The 20,464-nt window shown below is 38.0% G+C and overlaps 1 protein-coding gene across 1 annotated transcript in view; it reads left to right on the top strand.

The window, feature by feature from the left end:
• Positions 1–20,464, top strand: part of LOC136863939 (F-actin-capping protein subunit alpha) — a 206,342-nt gene that overhangs the window by 37,734 nt on the left and 148,144 nt on the right. The window contains exon 2 of the mRNA XM_067140387.2: positions 5,554–5,617. Within this exon, the coding sequence (XP_066996488.2) occupies positions 5,554–5,617 (64 nt within the window). The remainder of the gene's footprint in view (positions 1–5,553; positions 5,618–20,464) is intronic.

The following is a 20,464-nucleotide window of genomic DNA, read 5'->3' on the forward strand; positions in this document are numbered from 1 at the left end:
GAGAGAGTGTTCAAACATCAGACGTTATAACCAAAGCGGATGGGCTTTCCGCGGATGAATTGCTTGCAGCTGTGCCTACCGTAATACTCCACCATGCATTCATCAAAATCTAAATCCTTTTCAGGCCGGAAATTTGGAAGGAATCTTTTCTTCAGCATGTTTATAAGAGGTTGTAATTTCCACATTTTATCATTCATATCAGGCTGAGTATTATCCGCGCAATGAATGAAGCGACAAATTTCCAGAAAGCAGTCTCTTCTCATAGCATTTACAAGTGTATTACGTACATCATCCGCTGCTTCCCCATACGATCGTTTGCTAGGCACATTGTTGTAACCGGAAAGAATTAGCACAGCAAGAAATACTTTTAATTCCTCCTTAGATATTTTTGGGTCGTCACAATTCTTAAGCAAGGCAAACTTGCTTGATTCTTGAATCATGAACTCCATCACTTTGTTGTCAAACATTAGTTCAAAGCACTCTGTAGGGAGATTTGCCGGATAAGGTGGAAAAATCGGCTTCCGGGAATATGCCAACTGAATCTCGGTTGTCATCCTTACTCCACACAGGATTTTTTAGAAGTTTAGTTTTCTTGCTAGATGACTGATCTAAAATACCGGCTGAAACGGGATCATTGTCTGCGCCTCCTATACGATCGTTGCCAGAGAGTACAATTTCTGCCTTACTTGAAAGCTTGAGGTTATCAACTAAAACCACCAACATCTTCATCTCCTGAATCTTCGTCGGAGTGAATATTAGCTTCCGGAGGTTCAATAAAAATGCTGTTAATATCTCCAATTGGTTTGTCCGATTCAAGAATATCTAACACTTCTTGGAGCGTAATGTCCCTGTAAAAAGGGAAACAAGGTTTTGTAGCTGCATATATGTTAACAAGTCGCAATTTATTTAAATGTAGAATAGATGACCGTAAATCGAATAAAGTTGTTCAGTGAAAATTGATGTATAACAGTAATCGTAACAGATAGCATAACGTCCACCATCAAATACATGCACAGGGTGAATAGCTAACACAAGCGCCTTGCGTGATCATACAATCACGCAATGTTTTAAGTGTCACCGGGAGTAATATTTACTGTTAAATGTAAATTAACTGCATCATAATGTGAACATAGATCACTCCCAAACTTGTTAAGCATATGAGTTGTGTAATCTAAACATAAATATATGTGAAATATCAAACTTACTTGAAGCGAGCCATCATGATTCAGCTGCTGTGACAGACACGAAACGAAAGTGCGCCGAAGCAATGAGTCGATATGTATCAGGTAATAATATGCTTGCACACAGTTGCTACATGCTTCTTGAATTGATCTACACAATCAGCAATCAATTCTAGCGCTATACAAAGCACTGAGAGCAATCTAAATGATAGAATGCAGGCCGTGATCATATGGACACGCACGGCGTTAACGGGTTAATCCAGATAGACAAGTTGTTGATTTAGGGCAACTTTTGCTGATGTTCCTGCATATTTCCAGATTTCTGCAAAGGTCTGATCTTCTCCTGGCGCTTTGTAGTTTTTGAATTTATTCAGAGCTTGGCAGACTTTCTTTATTGTGGGGGGGATTGATGTTCTCTGGTGATGTTTTTATCGGGGTGTTGGTGTCCAAATGAAGGAGTTCTGTAGGTTCCTCACAATTTAAAAGCTTCTTGAAATATTTAGCCAGAATTTCTGCATTGTCTTTATTGTTATCAGCCAGCTTACCATTTTCATCCTTCATCAGTAGAGTTGGGGGATCATATTTTTGGAGCTGCTTTCTGAAGGTTTTGTAGTAGTCCCTTGATTGAGTTTTATTGAATTGTTCTTCAATTAACTGCAGTGTGTCCTTATGATGTCTTTTTATTCTTCTTAAGACTTGGGTAGTTCCTTTCCTGTTTTACTAGATTTTGATAGGATATTTCTGTTTTTTGGGACTGATGTAATAGCCATGCCTGATGTCTTTTCTCCACTGTTTCATCACATTCACTGTTCCACCATTGGTGATTTTTACGTGGTTTAATTGGAGCCAGGTCTTCTGCAATTTGTTTAAGGTTGTGTACTAAGACTTCAAGTTTATCTGTGATTTTTATTTTTTCAGTTGCTTTCTGGTAATTTTTGTTGTTGATTAGCTGGGTAGGATCTATTTTTCTTTTAGTTTTAAGGGCTTCCTTTTGTTGTCTCCTCTGGGGAGTGAGTTTAATTTTAACTACGTTGTGATCTGAACCTGTGTCTATTCCTCGGAGGACTTTGACGTTATAGATCTCTTTGTGGTGGTATTTGTCCATGCAGATGTGATCGAGTTGCCATTCTCCTTTAGTGTAGTCAGGGTGTTTCCATGTTTTGAGTTTTTGAGGTTTCCTCTTAAAACTTGTAGATTTGAGATTAAATTATGGTTTCTACACAGGTCAACTAGTCTCTCTCCATTTTTATTTGTTTTCTTGTGTGCTGGCCATTTTAGGATGATGTCACGGTATTTTCTTTCTCTGCCTAGTTGAGCGTTGAAGTCGCCTATTAATAATTTTACGTGGTGTTTGGGGATGTTATCTATGGTCTAGTCCAATAGGTCCCAAAATTCTTCTGTTTCCTCATGGTCTTTTGAGTTGTTTTTATCATTAGTGGGAGCATGGGCATTTATTATAATATAGATTTTATTAGATACCTTTAAGGTGAGCGTTGAGAGTCGTGGAGACTGTGATTTGAATTCTTGAACTGAGTTTATTATTTTAAGGCTGACCAAAAACCCTGTTCCAATTTGTGGGAAATTCTTCATCACTCTCTTCCCGGGTATACCTTTATAAAGTTTGTACCCTTGAGATTCCAAGGCATCCTGGTCAGCGTTTCTAATTTCCTGTAATCCCATGGTAAGAAGTTTGTGTTGGTCCATTATGTCGTGATCACTTTTAGTTTACCGGTTTGCATGAGTGTGTTTATATTGTGTGTAGAGAAGTATGTTATCTGCTTTGGTTTTATTCTTGATTTTGTCTCTTTCGTGCATGTGGTACTGGGGTATTTCCGTGCCTCTGACTTCACGGTATAGTTTGGTTTTTATGATGATGATGATGATAATAATAATAATAATAATAATAATAATAATAATAATAATAATAATGGATTTATGAGAACCCGTGTAGTGCAGATTTAAAAGTGAACGTGAAGCTTGTGATCACGTTGTGTAGATAGTGTTTGGTTGGTACCACTGCATACTGCAGGGTTTTCACAAAATTAAAAACAGAACATCTTTGCTTTTAAAAAATCTGTTTACTAACAATCAAAGATTAGGAGTACCATATTGATATAAAGGTAACTAACACTTAGTGTATAAATTGTCATTTAAGTTGAGCTTAGTCAGCATTTCAATCATTTGCTGATTTCAGAGGTGGACCAGGCTAGAATTTCAGTATAACTCCAGAAACTCATGAGGATTTCAGTCTCTCAGCTCTTTTTACTGACATTGAATGGAGAGCTAAGAAAGCTTTAAAATATACCTGTTGTCTGTTTGATCCTATTATCACATGATAATGAAAAATGTTGCTATTTTCCCTGGCGTCTTCTTTTCGAGGACGTCTTCGTTGTACTGCAGGAACATCAATCAAATGTTGCAGATGCAAATCTTGTAAATCTTTGGAGGACGAATCATAAAGCTTTGCCAAAATGTCAACTTGTTCATCTTCAGTTATGCTTTCAAAACAATTCATTCTCTGCAACTGAAAGAGAGCATAAACATTAGTAACAGAGACTAAAAACGCAAACAAAACCACTTTGTGTATGTTGGGTTAGGCATGGATAGGATCAAACTAGGCTATATTCTTTACATTATAAAAAGTGTAGGTATCAAAGTATTTAGGCCTATGTTTTTCATTAAAAAGAATTTGATTTCAAGTTCCAAATTACATATTATGTGTAGGTTAGTTTTTATAATAACAAAGTTAGTAGTTTTAAAAATTGGTTGCATTGTCATACTGATATACCTGCAGGCATTTCCAGTAGTTTTCTTAGGTACAATGTTTCCTTCCGAGTCGGCAAATTCTACATTGTTAACCCTAGCTCTTTTAATTCTATTCCTCTTCTACAAGTCTTTGTTGCCTTTATGCTTCTTAACAAGAGACTTCACTATTTGCTAATAAATCTTCCATTGATATTATTAAGTACAACAAATTTAAATGTTTGGCAAAGCTGTAGAGTCTGCTCCGCAATTAGTAACACGAGGTACCACTATGTGGCGCACGCGAAGTGACTGTCCTTTGTTTAATTAATACTTAGTTTTCTACTAGTAGCACTGAGATAAGTAGAGGCGAGTAGAATAGCGCCGGCCCCGCGGTGTAGGGGTAGCATGCCTGCCTCTTACCCGGAGGCCAGGTCAGGGATTTTTACTTGCATCTGAGGGCTGGTTCAAGGTCCTACGTGATTACAATTGAGGAGTTATCTGACGGTAAGATGGCGGCCCCGGTCTAGAAAGCCAAGAATAACTGTCGAGAGGGTCTGTCGTGCTGACCACATTACACCTCGTAATCTGCAGACCTTCGGGCTGAACAGTGATCTCTTGGTAGGCCATGGCCCGTCGTGGCTGTTCCGCAATAGGGGAGTAGAATAGCACTGCTGCCAACTGTTGATTTGATATGGCTATATTTCTTTTTCTTGTTGTGCGGACAATATGCGCCACGGCGATAGAAAAGAGCCTCTCAAAGGGAGTCCCCAAAGGGGCAAGTGTTCTCATGACAAAGATTGGCCTGGATGTGCAAAAATACGTTAAAGCTAATAAATAACTTTTATTTCTTGCTGTAAGTCCCCAGATTAAAGGAGGAATTGAGAGAGTGTAAGGTTACCTTGCGATGCCATGACACTTTCAAACTTTGCGGGTCTCTTTAGTCTTTTTCCTTTTGCAGTGGTTGGTAACGTTGGCCAATGCTTGGCAGATGCAATGGATAATGGTGCCTGGACCACTACTTTAGGTTATAAAAGTAAATATACTCTTAGGGGTGAGTGGGTTGGACCCTGGCAGATGTATTGAACACATCTCTCTTCCAGAATCATTTCTAGGTAAGAATAGCAGCATTGAAAGAAACATATTATGTAATAATCCTTGTGGAGCAGACCGTATGTTTCTATCAACTGTTTTATAAAACCACAGTAAAACATGGTTTTAATTCTTCATATAACACAGTACTCTCAGTGCAGACTTCGTAAGTAAGGGTAGGTTAGAAACAAAAACACCACACAAGCGTGACAGCTGATCAAGTACGTGAAACAGTTGGACAGTGTTGCCACCATTGTTTGCTAGAAGGGCCCCAGTCATGGACAGAGAGCCTTTCAGCGTACATTAAGAATTTCCCTAGCTAATATTAGGTAACCTGTGCGTGTAACTCAATTCCTTTTAGCATAGATAGTTGAAGCTATCCTATAACATGTGATTTTCATGCTTAACTCAGTTTCCCATTTCTTGTGACTGAGGCATTTTTAACATGTGCCGATTCATTTATTATTGACATTATTACCTTTCTTGAAGTACCGGTAAATTATATACTATTCTAATGCCAGTTACAATCTAATTTCAGGTGCGGATTGTGTCAGATTTCATTCTTCATTCTCCTCCTGGTGAATTCAATGAGGTTTTTAATGGTATGTATTTTGTGCACTTCCTTTTTTACCCCTTATGAAAATGAAAATATTATTCTAGTCTGTCCACATCGATGTACAGTTATAAGCTATAAATTTAATTTTTGTTACGTATTGAAGTGTAATTATAAGAATGATATTAATATCGTTTTTACTTGTCAGTTTACTCTTATCGATGTACAAGTTAACTGATCTGTATTGTTGGTAGACTGGGATGATCATTCTTCTTATATTACAATTTTGTATGTTGCAACTCTGAAGTTCAAATCAGAATTGCCCTATCAGATTAAATTTTTTGGTGGAAGTACGAAGGTCGATAAATATGAACAGGATTTTTGTTCCTGAACATCAACAGTTGGTATGACTGGCCCTGCGCTTCTATGTTTAGGCGGGACTGTTAGGAGTGGGGAGAGCATCTTGTTAGATATTTCCTGCCGTTTTGTCAGTAACGCTCACGATATCGGAGAAACATGTGCACCCCTCCACTGCGCAATGCATAATTATAAAATTTCTTGCTCGTGAAGGAGTTACATTGGTAGAAATTTGCCAGAGATTGACTGCACAGTTCGGTGATCAAATATTGTCAAGGACACATGTGTTTGCCTGGCATAAAAAGTTCAAGGACGAGAACATGTGGAAAATGGGCAACACGATCGCCGTCCTCGGACCAGCATTACAGACGAAAACATTCATGCGGTTAAAGACATTATTGCTGATTGATATTTTTGCATGAGCGATGCACAATTAGTGCTGCTTACTACTGCAAGCTGTTGAACAAGGTGAGGGTTGCACATCGCCACAAAAGATGAGACCAACGGATTTGACAGGTCAGCCTCCTCAACGACAATGCTCGGCCCCATACTGCAGCTCTGTCTCCAAGCTACAGGAAATGCACTGGACTACACTTGACCATCCTCCTTACAGCCCGGACTTATCACCCTGCGATTTCCTTTTGTTCAGACCGCTTAAAGAAGCTCTAGGAGGGCAACGATTTGAAGAAGATGAGAGTGTGGAGGACTTTGTGCGTAACTGGCTGGTGATATGACCTGTTCTTTTTACGATGAGGGCATCAAGAAGCTGCCCATACGCTGGGACAAATGCATTTCCAAAGCAGGAAACTATGTGGAAAAATAAATTGTAATTGCCTTGTGTTTTCAGTAAATGAATTTAAATAAAAAATAAAATCCCATTTATATTTGATCCCCCCCCTCGTAGATTGAATCTTTCCTGATAGGGTTCTGCTCCCCCCTCCACCCTGTTTCTACTTATGCAATCAATTACACACATAAGAACCTCGTTTACCCGGCCCTCATTAACCTGAATCTCCGATTTATCCGGATCGAAAATAATAAAAATGTATTTTTACTTGTACAGTATTTATTTTACGGCGTCCTTTCTTCTTGAATGTCCTTTCCGCCAAGGATCGTTAAGGACAGGAATTGGAAGTAATTCAGCCACAGTCTATCAAAGGTACCGTCCCGGCGCTCGCTTGGAATGGAGAATGGAAAACCGTGGAGAACCATTCCCAGGACGGCTGAGGTGGAATTCGAACCCCCGCTCTTCTAAATGCAACCCAGTATTAATTCACTGATAGTGAATTTGAAAATGAAACCGGCGCTCCATCAGAAGAAACAATGACGCGTGGAGAGGCAACAATGCAGCTGGACAAACTGATGGGCTATTTAGAATCCTTGACTGAAACCACTCTGGCAAAACTGTTGTTAGTAAGAAGTCTTCATAACCGTGCTATACAAATGTAGAACAGGAAAGGTTCACTTATCATTTTAGTGCATAAAACAGAGTCGTAAATGTAAGAAAAGTGTTCTTATATTTTTTTTGTAGATTTGAAAAAAGGTATTACCGTTATATAACATGTACTGTTTGATTTTGAGTTTTCCCGGATTACCTGGATCAGTTCCGGTCCCACTTAATCCGGATAAATGAAGTTCTTGTGTGTATTGCTTAAAGATGATTTTCCGGACACAAACATTATGTATTATAATTGCAGTCTTACTTGGAATCGGAACCATAAGAACATATCTTTGGGGCTGATATGTTTTTTTTTCTTTAAGACTACAGTCAGCACCGAACATAATTTTTCATTTAAGAGTTAGCTCTTCCATGTATATTGATTAATTAGCGAATTTTTCCCTTTAAATAACACTACTACATTTCCAAAACATTTAAAAATACAACTGGGACAATCCCTAATCTTACCTGGTTTGAGATTGATGTGACACTGTACTTATGGACATCTCAAGACAGTAAGAAGATGCTTGAACAGAGTTTAAGCAACTATATTACATTTATTTTTAAGCTGCAATATGAATATCACATTTCACCTTATAAGTAATTGTCGTTGGTTTTGTGTACCAAATAACCTTTCTTCATACACTTAATTGCCTTTCCTCGAATCATAGCCACAGTACACGATCTGGCTCCTCTTTTAACTATCTGTCAAATCTAATGTAAGCAGGGAAGGTTATTTCACAGCCCAGAGGCAAGAGACTACAGAGATGTAGTTGTAGGCCCAGGAGTGTGTTCTCATGGGGAATTTAAGATGGATTGCCGAATCACTTGCCGAGTGCTTCTAGCTGACTTGTATGATGAGTGAAGTGTGAATGAGCATTTTTTTCTAAAAATCAGAAATGTACTTGCTAGTTGTAAGTTCATACTGCAATTTTCTTCTTCTTCTACTTCTTCTTACGACTGTTATTTTCATAACTGTTGTCCTCATTTAAATTGTCATGTTGTACGTTCTGTTAGTACACACAATCTCCATTTTTGCTCCTAGTGCGTACCATATTTCTTTGTGTATTAGAAACCCTTATTTCTGCTCTTACAGCTGCAAAAGGTAAGGGTGGTCCAATATGTGACAGCCACCCATTTAGTCCACTGACTTCTGGGTATAAAGAACTATAAATTATGCATGTATGTGTTCTACACTACTGTATTCTTTAACAAATTTATGATTGTATTCATAGTCTTGCTGGCTACCTTTGTTAGAAGGCAGTATTCCTCTTCTTCTTTTTCTACCACTTTTCCCACACCTGTGATGTCGCATGTGATTTGGCCCTGTTTTACGGCCGGATGCCCTTCCCGATGCAACCCTATATGGAGGGATGTAATCACTATTGCATGTTTATGTGGTGGTTGGTAGTGTGGTGTGTTGTCTGAATATAAAGAGGACAGTGTTGGGACATACACAAACACTCAGACCCCGAGCCAGAAGAATTTATCAGAAGCTATTAAAATCCCCGACCCAGCTGGGAATCGAACCCGGAACACTCTGAACCGAAGGGCAGTACGCTAACCATTCAGCCAATGAGTCTGACAATAGACAGTATTCCTAAATAGAGAAAACGCATCCGGAAAATAGTAGGTTCGAATCCCACTGTCGGCAGCCCTGAAGATGGTTTTCCGTGGTTTCCCATTTTCACACCAGGCAAATGCTGGGGCTGTACCTTAAGGCCACGGCCGCTTCCTTCCAGCTCCTAGGCTTTTCCTATCCCATAGTCGCCATAAGACCTATCTGTGTCGGTGCGACGTAAAGCCCCTAGCAAAAATAAAATAAAACAATAAATAAAAAAAATAGAGAAAACAATAAATGGTGAACACATGATTTTCAGGACTATATCTGCTGTAAATGTAATCAGTTTTATTTACTCTATCATGTCATTCATTTCATCTCATAAACTCGTCTGATGAGGTTGATGGGGAAGGGCATCCGGTCGTAAAAACTCACTACAAAATTTCATCTCGCTCATACTCGAGAAAAGGGATTAGTGTTGGACATAGTGTTTTATTTATCGTAGTATGCAATATTAATACGAAAGAACTTGATGGCAAGTTTTTTGTCTATTGTCAGTTGAACAGTGGGTTTATCGCACAGTAAACGTAATCACTGCTTTCATTTGAATTTCTATCTTATGCTGCCAACTTCCCTGCTACTGCCGTTGTTATCATCCCAAATGACATCTTCACTGCCATTGAGAGTACTCAAGATCCTTGTGTTTTGAAACTTTTAAAAATATTGTTCCCAATTATAGAGTCCAAACAGTGAGATTCTATTTGCAAATAGTTTCTAGAGATGGTCACTGCATTCTCTCAGTTGGTGTATGGGGGAGCAAAAACCACCCCTTCCGAATAAAGCAGTGCTGTAGAAAGCATGCCAACCCACCAGCTGATCTCTAGAAAATGTTACAATAATCAGGGTTAAAAGTTAGGTTGTGATTTCCACTAATAGGAAAAGTCCTCTGCTTTAATTACTGCATTGATGGGGTGAAAGTTCCTTATGGGAATCATTGCAAGTACCTAGGTGTTGTTATAAGGAAAGATCTTCATTGGGGTAATCCCATAAATGGGATTGCAAATAAAGGGTACAGATCTCTGCACATGGTTATGAGGGTATTTAGAGTTTGTAGTAAGGATGTAAGGAAGAGGGCTTGTAAGTTTCTGGTAAGACCCCAACTAGAGTATGGTTCCAGTGTATGGGACTCTCACCAGGATTACTTGATTCAAGAACTGCAAAAAATCCAAAGAAAAGCAGCTCGATTTGTTCAGGATGATTTGCGACAAAAGAGTAGCGTTACAAAAATGTTGCAAAGTTTGGGCTGGGAAGACTTGGGAGAAAGGAGATGAGCTGCTCGACTAAGTGGTATGTTCTGATCTGTCTGTGCAGAGATGGTGTGGAATGACATTTGTAGACAAATAAGTTTGAGTGTTGTCTTTAAAAGTAGGAAAGGTCACAATATGACAAAGTTGGGGTTCATGAGGACAAATTGGGGCAATAAATTTCCATTTTCTTTGCAATCATATAAGAAAAGGCTAGGGAAACCGCAGATAGGGAATCTGCCACCTGGGCGACTGCCCTAAATACAGATCAGTAGTGATTGATTGAAGTTGTACTTCCAAATGTAATACATAATGACTGGAAGCATTCTTTGGATAACTGCAACTGTTGATATCCAGACCTTCATTTTAAAGTATACGTGCTTGTTCTCCACATTTATCACATCAGGAGTTACCTAAACAGCTGTAATTGAGATGAGACCGCATTGTTCAGGTTAGGTGTGCTATTAAGTTAAGTGCCCGGATAGTGCCAGAAGTTCCATGACGAAAAAATGATTTTGTTAATGATCTCGCCTGCTGTATTAATAGCAACAACTGTGAATATTTCCTATCTAAAGTAAATTCGTGTCCTCATCCCGAGGTGGTGCAACCCCCAATGGAGGTGAGCTGCATTTTAACATTTTACTGCATATCAATCTTCCTGCTACTTTTAAAGCAATAAACTTCAGTTTTGAGGCCCCTAATGATGGATATGACTTCATTTCTTATTAAGAAAGGATTTTATTTTTCACCTAATCAGTACGTTAATATGATTGTCATTCGTCTTCTTTTGTGTTTACCTAGGATCACTTTAGTCAGTCCGTCGTTCAGGTCTCTTTGAAAGGATTGTTCGGATTTTGCGGTCCTCCCAGTACTACTTCAAACGTTCCGATCTTCGTGCCCGTTCCTCAGTTGAAAATGTGTGTGTTGTTCGTTTGTTTTGTGTAAGGGTAAAGCGGAGGTTTGTATTCTTGAATTTTGTATTCAAATTCATCTTATTTGTGGTGTCTTCTGTTGTAAGGCCTATTTCCTTCAGATCCTCTCTTACTTCTCTGATCCATTTACATCCTGTTGTGGTATTTTTTGAGATGAGATTGTGTTCTACTAGTTGTTTCAGAAGTCTCGAATCCTGCATCCTCATGACATGTCCAAAGAATCCCAGTCTCCTCTTACGCATAGTATCTGTAATGGGTTCTAGCTCTTTGTATACGACTTTGTTAGGTATTAATCGCTACTGTCCATCTTTCTGAAGTCCGTCAGTCTGTGATTGTTTATTCAGGTGAAAAAGTGTTTCTGCTGCATATGTAGCTTCCGGTTTTATAAATGTATTGTAGTGTTTTATTTTTGCATATATTGATAGACATTTCTTTTTGTTGATATCCCATGTTAATTTTTATGCTTTAGCTAATCTATTTGTTCTTGTTTGGATTGAGATTTTTTCATTTAGGTTATGTGTTATTACTTCTGCAAGATATTTAAATTGAGTTACTATTTTGATTTTATTACCATTTATGGTAACTTCTTTTAGTTGTGTTGGTTTTTGGGGCATAATTTGTTTTCTCAAATGATATTTTGAGGCCAATTTTATTTGCAATGTTTTGAAGTTCTGATATCTGAGTTTTTACTTCTTTTATGTCCACTGAGCAGTGCTAAATCATCAGTGAAACCCAGGCAATTTTTTGATTTTTTTTGGCCAATCTTTATTTTGGGGGGACATTTCCTAAACCATTCCCTCATTACCATTTCTGGAGCACAATTAAATAATAGTAGTGAAAGTCCATCTCCTTGCTGTAGTCCAGTTTTAATTTCAAATGTTTCTGTTTCACCCCTAAACTTCATTCTTGATTTGGTGTTCATGAGAGTCAATTTTATCATGTTTATTAATTTGGGGTGTAGTCCAAGGTGTCTGAAAATTTTAAGCAGACATTAAATCATTGAGACAAACTTTTGGACTGGTTCTGATCGATTATATAATTATCTTCAGCACGGGAGGAACTTTACTGTATGCTATCTGAAATGTTAACACCATCAACACAAAAAAAAAAAATTCCGCTATGGGCCAGCATGTTAAAGGTTTCAACCATCTTTTCACTAACATCGAACAGGACTTGAACATGCTCAAGTTTCAATCAGAAAAGCCCCCTTCTTAACATTACTGAAGAGTATTCTATTTGCTTGACCAGGTTACCAATCCCACTTTCAATATTAATGAAATTTCCAAAAACAGTGCTCTTTTTGAGTCTATAATCCCCATAGTAGAAAAATAATACAATTAAAAATTCAATAAATGTCACACCAGTAAGCCTTCACAAAGATTCCCTCACCCCTTTTCCCCCTCACTTCCCCCACCTTTCCCTACCTCTCTCTTCTATCACCTTGAACGTAAACCTCCGCCAAATACTCTCAACTGTAAGAGCTGCTGATCATTGTGCTCCTACTCGAGCGTCGAAGGGTGAGCCTGTTATCTTCATTATTTCCTGCCTCTGTAATCTTCACATCTTGACTTTTCATTTTTCTTCTTCTTTCTAGATATCCTTAGTATATCGTCCAACACCTGGATGATATGACTTTATACTACTTTCAACACCAGGATATCACTTAGATTAATGCAGCAGCATTGTACTTTCAAAGAAGACTGCATCTTTACATAACCACAAATTTCATGTGTCTGGGCACATTTTTCTATACTAGTCGAGGGCATTAATTGACTGTTACTGCTGTTTTATTTTTATTGTTAATGGTTCATCAATTATGTTTTTTTGAAGTTGCTTTACGTTGCACAGACACAGGTAGGTCTTATAGTGACGATGGAATAGGAAAGGCTGGGCGTGGGAAGGAAGCAGCCATGGCCTTATTTAAGGTACAGCATCAACATTTGCCTGGTGTGGAAATGGGAAACCACAGAAAACCATCTTCAGGACTGCCGACAGTGGGGCTCGAACCCACTATCTCCCAAATACTGGTTACTGGCCGCACTTAAGCGACGGCAACTATCAAGCTCGGCCATCAAGATTCAAGACTGAACATAATCATAGACTATTGCAAGTTATGAATCTCATTCCGTATTGACGGTTATCACTTTACAAAAGAAAATATTTATAAAATTCTCCTATCAATACAAGTCAAGTCATCTGTTAGATGAAGCAAAGTCTATACATGTTTCAGCCTAATCTCAAGGCCATCTTCAGTAGTAAAATAGTGATTACATAATATACAAACAAATTAAAAATCGTATTGATATGAAGTGACAGTGATCATGATTAATGAGTTAAAAACACATTGAGGTACAAAGTCCTCTCGTCTAATAGATCTTGCTGACTGTTAAAATGAAAACACTATGCTGAGGAGTGTAGTGAGACCGTCAATACTACGAATAAAACGTGTATAACATCTGTAATGAGAAGAAAAGGAATATATGAGTGGAAAACAAAAACAAGTTAAAAATGATGTACGAAAAGAAAACTCATATGACTTACTTGTAACTAAAAGTTGTCGTCTCGAATGGAGATGACCTTGTCGGTCTCAAGTCATATTGACAACTAAGCCTGTGTGTGGCTTACTGTGTATCTGTGTCGATGTGGTTGGGAGGGGTAATGGAGGGGGAGGGGCAAGGAGGGAGGGACATGTGATTCGCGGAAGGGGGGTGTTGATGGAAGGGCGGGTCTTGTTCTAGAATGTCGGTAGTGAAACTCTTTTATTAATGAACTGTTCGCAGATGAGAGGTTCTGGCAAACCTAATAAAGAACAAGTCACCAACATACGCAATCTCAAAAAGAAAATTAAAGATAACGATTTAATAGTAACTAAAGCAGATAAAGGTAAAGCTACTGTGGTTATGGAGAAAAATGACTACGTAAATAAAGCACAATTCTTCTTTACTAACAATAACTTTAACGCAGTAAAAAAAGATCCTACTAATAGAATACAAAGAGAGCTGAAAGCTTTAATCAAGAATTTTTTATTTTTGTTTAATGTCTTAGAAAAATCAAAATTGATCATCATGAATCCCAAGTTACCTACGGCGAAAGCGTTACCGAAGATTCACAAGGCGGATGTCCCCATAAGGACCGTTATTAACTTCAGAAGTAGTCCGACGTATAAAATATCCCATTTTATTCACAGTTTTCTTAAAACACATTATTTCTTTCAAGCTAACACGTCGGTTAAAAATTCCTTGGAATTCTGCAATAGAATAAAAAATCTCACGTTACCGAAACATTACACCCTTCACTCCTTTGACATTAGTAAATATGTATGCGAATGTGCCCATCAATAAAACCATCGAAATAGTAAAAAACAATCTTTTCAAATTCAGTAAATTGACTATAGGGGAGATAGAAGTGTTCATTCAGATCCTCAAGTTTACATTAAATAATGGCTTCTTTACTTTTAATAACATCATATATCAATAGAAGAGTCTTCGTATGGGGTCACCGACCTCGGGAATCCTCGCTGATATTTACGTAGATTTCCTCGAATACACTCACATTATAGGTAAAATTAATGGGATCAGACATTGGACTCGGTATGTAGATGATACTTTTATTATCCTGGATTCTCACATTACTGACAGCAACACCGTTCTTGAATTACTTAATAACCTGGATCCACACATAAAGTTTACGATAGAATCCGAGAACAACAATTCCCTTAATTATCTCGATTTAACTATTACTCACAATCAGAATAAAACCATTTCTTTTAATATTTACAGGAAGCCCACTCACACAATAAACACAATCCACCAAACTTCTCTACACCGAGGGACACAGAAGAAGACAGCTTACAATAGTATGATTTTCAGAGCTCTTAATGTTCCTTTATCCCGTAAGAAGTTTAGAAAGGAAATCAACACCATTTATGCAATAGCCGAAGGTAATGGTTTCAGTAAAGCTTTCGTGAATAAAATTCTCAATAAATTTAGAAATAAACCCAAGACTACCTTAGAAAAACAATCTCCCCTTAAAGAGAGGTTCACCACATTTACCTTTAATAATAATAATAATAATAATAATAATATATATCCTATTTAAAACATCTTTAAAAAACACAAGTTGAAAGTAGCTTTCAAGACCGTTCACACCAATACAAAAATGTTTTTTAATTCTCATACTGTCAACAGCAGTAAAAAATTTTCAAACTCTGGAATATACAAATTAAAATGCCAATCATGTCCTTCAATGTATAATGGGCAAACAGGCCGCAGTTTCAATGTAAGATACTCCGAACATCTTAATGCCCTAAAGTATAATCGCTACTCAGCCATGAGCGAACATTGTAGAGAGAAAAATCATAAATACACAACAATTGATCAAGATTTAAAGATCCTGCATTACGAACAGAAAGGTCCCTTACTTAATATACTAGAGAGAATATATATATATAGATATCGACCAATATAACAATTCCATCTATAACTTGAATGAAATCAACGAAAAGAAAAATATTTTATTGGAAACCTTTGTCCCGCTCATCTGCGAACAGTTCATTAATAAAAAAAGAGTTTCACCACCGACATTCTAGAACAAGACCCACTGTTCCATCAACACCTCCCTTCCTCCTTGCCCCTCCCCCTCCATTACCCCTCCCAACCACATCGGCACATACACAGTAAGCCACACACAGGCTTAGTTGTCAATGTGACTTGAGACCGACAAGGTCATCTCCATTCGAGACGACAACTTTTAGTTACAAGTAAGTCATATGAGTTTTCTTTTCGTACATAATTTTTAACTTGTTTTTGTTTTCCACTCATATATTCCTTTTTTTCTCATTACAGATGTTATACACGTTTTATTCGTAGTATTGACGGTCTCACTACACTCCTCAGCATAGTGTTTTCATTTTAACAGTCAGCAAGATCTATTAGACGAGAGGACTTTGTACCTCAATGTGTTTTTAACTCACTAATCATGATCACTGTCACTTCATATCATTACGATTTTTAATTTGTTTGTATATTATGTAATCACTTTTTTACTGCTGAAGATGGCCTTGAGATTAGGCTGAAACATGTATAGACTTTGCTTCATCTAACAGATGACTTGACTTGTATTGATAGGAGGATTTTATAAATATTTTCTTTTGTAAAGTAATCATAGACTATACGTACACCATAAAAATTTTAATCAAATGTATATAATATTTCACTCGGTGTGTTTAACCTTCGAAAGATTTAATGTTCCTATTTGATCTTTTAATTGGACATTTGAAGTTGTATATAGGTTTGCTATGTTTCTCTTTTAGATTTTATCTTGTAAAAACTGCCTAAAGCAGAATAATTTTTTTTCTTTTTTCCATAACAAGTTGCTTTACGTTGCACCGACACAGATTGGTTTTATGGCGATCATGGGACAGGAAGGGGCTAGGAGTGGGAAGGAAGCGGCCATGGCCTTAATTAAGGTACAGCCCCAGCATTTGCCTGGTGTAAAAATGGGAAACCACGGAAAACCCTCTTCAGGGCTGCCGACATTGGAGTTCGAACCCACTGTCTCATGAATACTTGACACTGGCCTCACTTAAGTGACTGCAACTATCAAGCTCGGTAACAGTGGAATTATTGTTCTTTTCTGATGAATAATGTTGAGGGAGGTTCTTATATACAAGCTTTATTTTTTCATTTAGTTTGTCTCGAAGAACCAGGAGGTTCTAATACGCGAGGGGGGTCTAACACATGAGAAAATACGGTAATTGTATAATTTATATGTTGTGGTTTTGTAAGATGACCTTAAGCCCTAACTTTGCCACGAATAAAGATGTTACCTATCTAATTATGAAATTCACTTCTATTCCTCTTCATTCCTGTACTAGGTCTTATTAAGCCCAACATAATATGCAGTGGAGATGGGGGAGTTTCTCTGAAATCAACAAATGGATGTTTTAACACTTTTTCTCCTAGCAGCAAACTTTTGCCCACTTTCATTATCCAGGGTGATCAGATATTCTTCACTGCAGCACATGGTGTAATTACAATGGGTGATCACATGCTCGTTTGCTGTGTAGGCCTATGGGTCAATCAGTAACGGGTAGGTAAACCATACAATAGTAACACAATCAGTTTAAAGAAGTTCATCACTTCCCAGATTATGTAATGAAGTTTTGAAACTGCGTGTCGTAATTCTGCATAGATTTTTGGCTCATCATTAGGAAGTTATTCATCACTCGCTGTGATTTTTGTTGAGGAATCCCGCCAATTTCCTGACGAATATTATGTTTCAGGTCTTGTATGGTGTACGAGTTTGTCTTGTACACAGCATTTTTAATTTAACCCAGATCTTGTATAATTCCGAATACCATCTGCCACCGAATAAGACCCGCACACCAGAATTTCTAACGGCAAAATTTCGAAAAAAAGAAATTGCAATTTTGGAGGCACTTTTTTTGCTTGATTTTGTCATTTTTTAAAAGCTTTTCAGTATATTTTTTGCTATTTTTATTTGATTTTGTGAATAATTTTGCTAAATTTTATTTCCACTTTCCTGTGATAAAAGCTAAACCAAAAGGTAGTTCACAGCATATTTACAGTAAAACATCCTACTTTATCTTTTACCTATGTTCAAGAAACATGAGAGTTATGCTTGTACTGAAAACACATATTACTTGTATAAAGTATAGGTGTTTGGGGGGGAAAAAAAATTGCCTCATTAGCAGGTAGGGCCTAGCCTATGTACATAATTTACACATCAGTCTGAAAAAGACTTGAGATACCACAAGTTCCATATTACAGGGAGTCACAACTGTTCTAAACACTATGGTGCAACAGCCCTGAAGGGCCATTGCCTACCAAGTGATCGTTGCTCAGCCTGAAGGTCTGCAGATTAGGAGGTGTCGTGTGGTCAGCACAACTAATCCTCTCGGCCATTATTTTTGGCTTTCTAGACTGGGGTCGCCATCTTACTGTCAGATAACTCCTTGGTTGTAATAACGTAGGCCAAGTGGACCTCGAACCTGCCCTCAGGTCCAGGTAATAATTCATGACCTGGCTGGGAATCGAACCCGGGGCCTCCGGGTAAGAGGCAGGCACGCTAACCCTACACCGCGGGGTTGGCACAGACATTACGTTAAAATGCGTTGAAAATGACCACATTACTGACTGGAATCCATACAGCAGCTTCCATAAAATGCCCATATTCTTATTTCAGACAGAAAAAAAAAAAAGAATGGCATCTGTGGTGTAGTGGTTAGTGTGAATAGCTGCCACCCCCGGAGGCTTGGGTTTGATTCCTGGCTCTGTCACGAAATTTGAAACTTGGTACGAGGACTGGAAAGGGGTCCACTCAGCCTCGGGAGGTCAGCTGAGTAGAGGGGATTTGATTTCCACTTCAGCCATCCTCGAAGTGTTTTTCCGTGGTTTCCCACTTCTCTTCTAGGCAAATGCCGGGATGGTACCTAACTTAAGGTAACAGCCGCTTACTTCAATCTTCCTTATCTATCCATTCCAATCGTCCCATCCCATACAAGGCCCCTGTTCACCATAGCAGTTGATTCCGCCTGGGCAAGTTACTGGTCTTACTCCCCAGTTGTATCCTCTGACCCAAAAGTCTTGCACTCCAGGACACTGCCCTTGAGGCAGTAGAGATGGGATGAATCCGAGGGGAAAAAAGGAAAAACAACCGCCACCAGAAAATGTGATATTGATGAATCATGTATTCGTGATTGGAGGAAGAAAGAAATGTTACTTAGGGCTGATATTATGAGGGTTTAAACTGAAGATTGAGTTAAACTGTAACTTGAGTTTAAACCGATGTTGAGTCTTATAATGACCGGCCTAAGTTAAACTGAGGTGAAGAAGGAAATATACGATCTTGGTAGCAATGACTTGCGAGAAAAGGTGACTGTCGATAATGTTTTGCAGTGACTTGCAAGAAAAGATGACTATCGATAATGTTTTGTTTACTTTTTGTAGGTAAAATGGCGGATAAAAGCAATAAACGTCCTAATTTCACTTGTAAGGAAATAGAATTGCTTATGCAATTAGTTCAGAAATATTTATATAGTCCCTGAAACAGTGGCCTTATGAATTCCTCCGAAATCTCGTATTTTATTAAACATACTATGGGAGGCATAAAACCGCAATGCTATTAGTAGCTGACTGAGGTGTTCTACAGCATGATTTCTGAAATAGAAGGAAGTTACTTTATTTTCTAAAATTTACACTTTTGACATTCAAACAGTTCAAAAAGTCATTTTTACATTCTTACTTTTTTGTTGCATGTTTTATTCTAGCACAGATTTGCTGAAGTAGGGTTATGACAGTCTGTTTTGTAAGCCTAAACCTATTTAGAAACAATTTTTCATTCCATATATAAAGTGCCCTTGCTCGGAAAACTCGTAGTGCCCGTGGTCGTTCAATAATTTGAACCACTTCTTCGTCATCGCTTAGTATTTCTTCAAACATCTAAAAAATATCTTCGAGATCCATTCGTTCTGCCATCTTGTAAGGTTATGTATTCTTAAACTTCAGTTTAAACGGTAGATGAGAGGCAGTAAAATTAATCTCTAGTTAAACTTAATCTTAAGTTTTATAATACACGACTAACAGATAAATTGAAGTTTAAACTGAACCAACAGTTTAAACCTTCATTATAATACTGGCCCTAAAAGGTAATGGTGATCTTAGAGCTTTCTGAGTACAAAGTGCACTGTTTCCTGAAATTGAACAGCTTATAAATACATGACTGAAAGACATGGACTAGATTATGGTGCATCGACTGAAATGTGTCAAGTAAAATTATTCGAGATCACTAAAAAAAACCTGCAAGCCGTGGGTGGATAGGGAACTTTTATCAAAGAAACGGAATGTGTATACAAAGACTTCCATGTATTTCACAACGTCTCCCTGTTATCTAAAAAAAAATAATTTGACGATCTTTCATTGCTACGTTATTTGTTTGCAGAAACAAAATTCGTATTTGCTTTCTCAAAATGGGAATGCGAACCAGATACCTGTTTATTTCGAAATGCCTCGAGACAATACGGCTCACAGTAAGGGCTCTAAAAGCATTACTATCAGGGCAGATGGTAACGAAAAGCAATGCTGCACGGTAATGTTATGCACGTTAGCTGTCTGAACTAAACTTCTCCGTATGTGGTTCTGAAAAGAGGAACACTTCCGAAAGGTAGTTTGCCGTTTGGCATTTTCCTTCAAACCCGAGAATCTGGTGTGATGGGGAGTGAGCTAATTGAGGCCTGGGTGAAATGTGTTTGGCAACATCGCCCAGGAGCTTTATTGCAGAAGAA

The sequence above is a fragment of the Anabrus simplex genome, chromosome 2, assembly GCF_040414725.1.
Source record: "Anabrus simplex isolate iqAnaSimp1 chromosome 2, ASM4041472v1, whole genome shotgun sequence".
Classification (NCBI taxonomy): domain Eukaryota; kingdom Metazoa; phylum Arthropoda; class Insecta; order Orthoptera; family Tettigoniidae; genus Anabrus; species Anabrus simplex.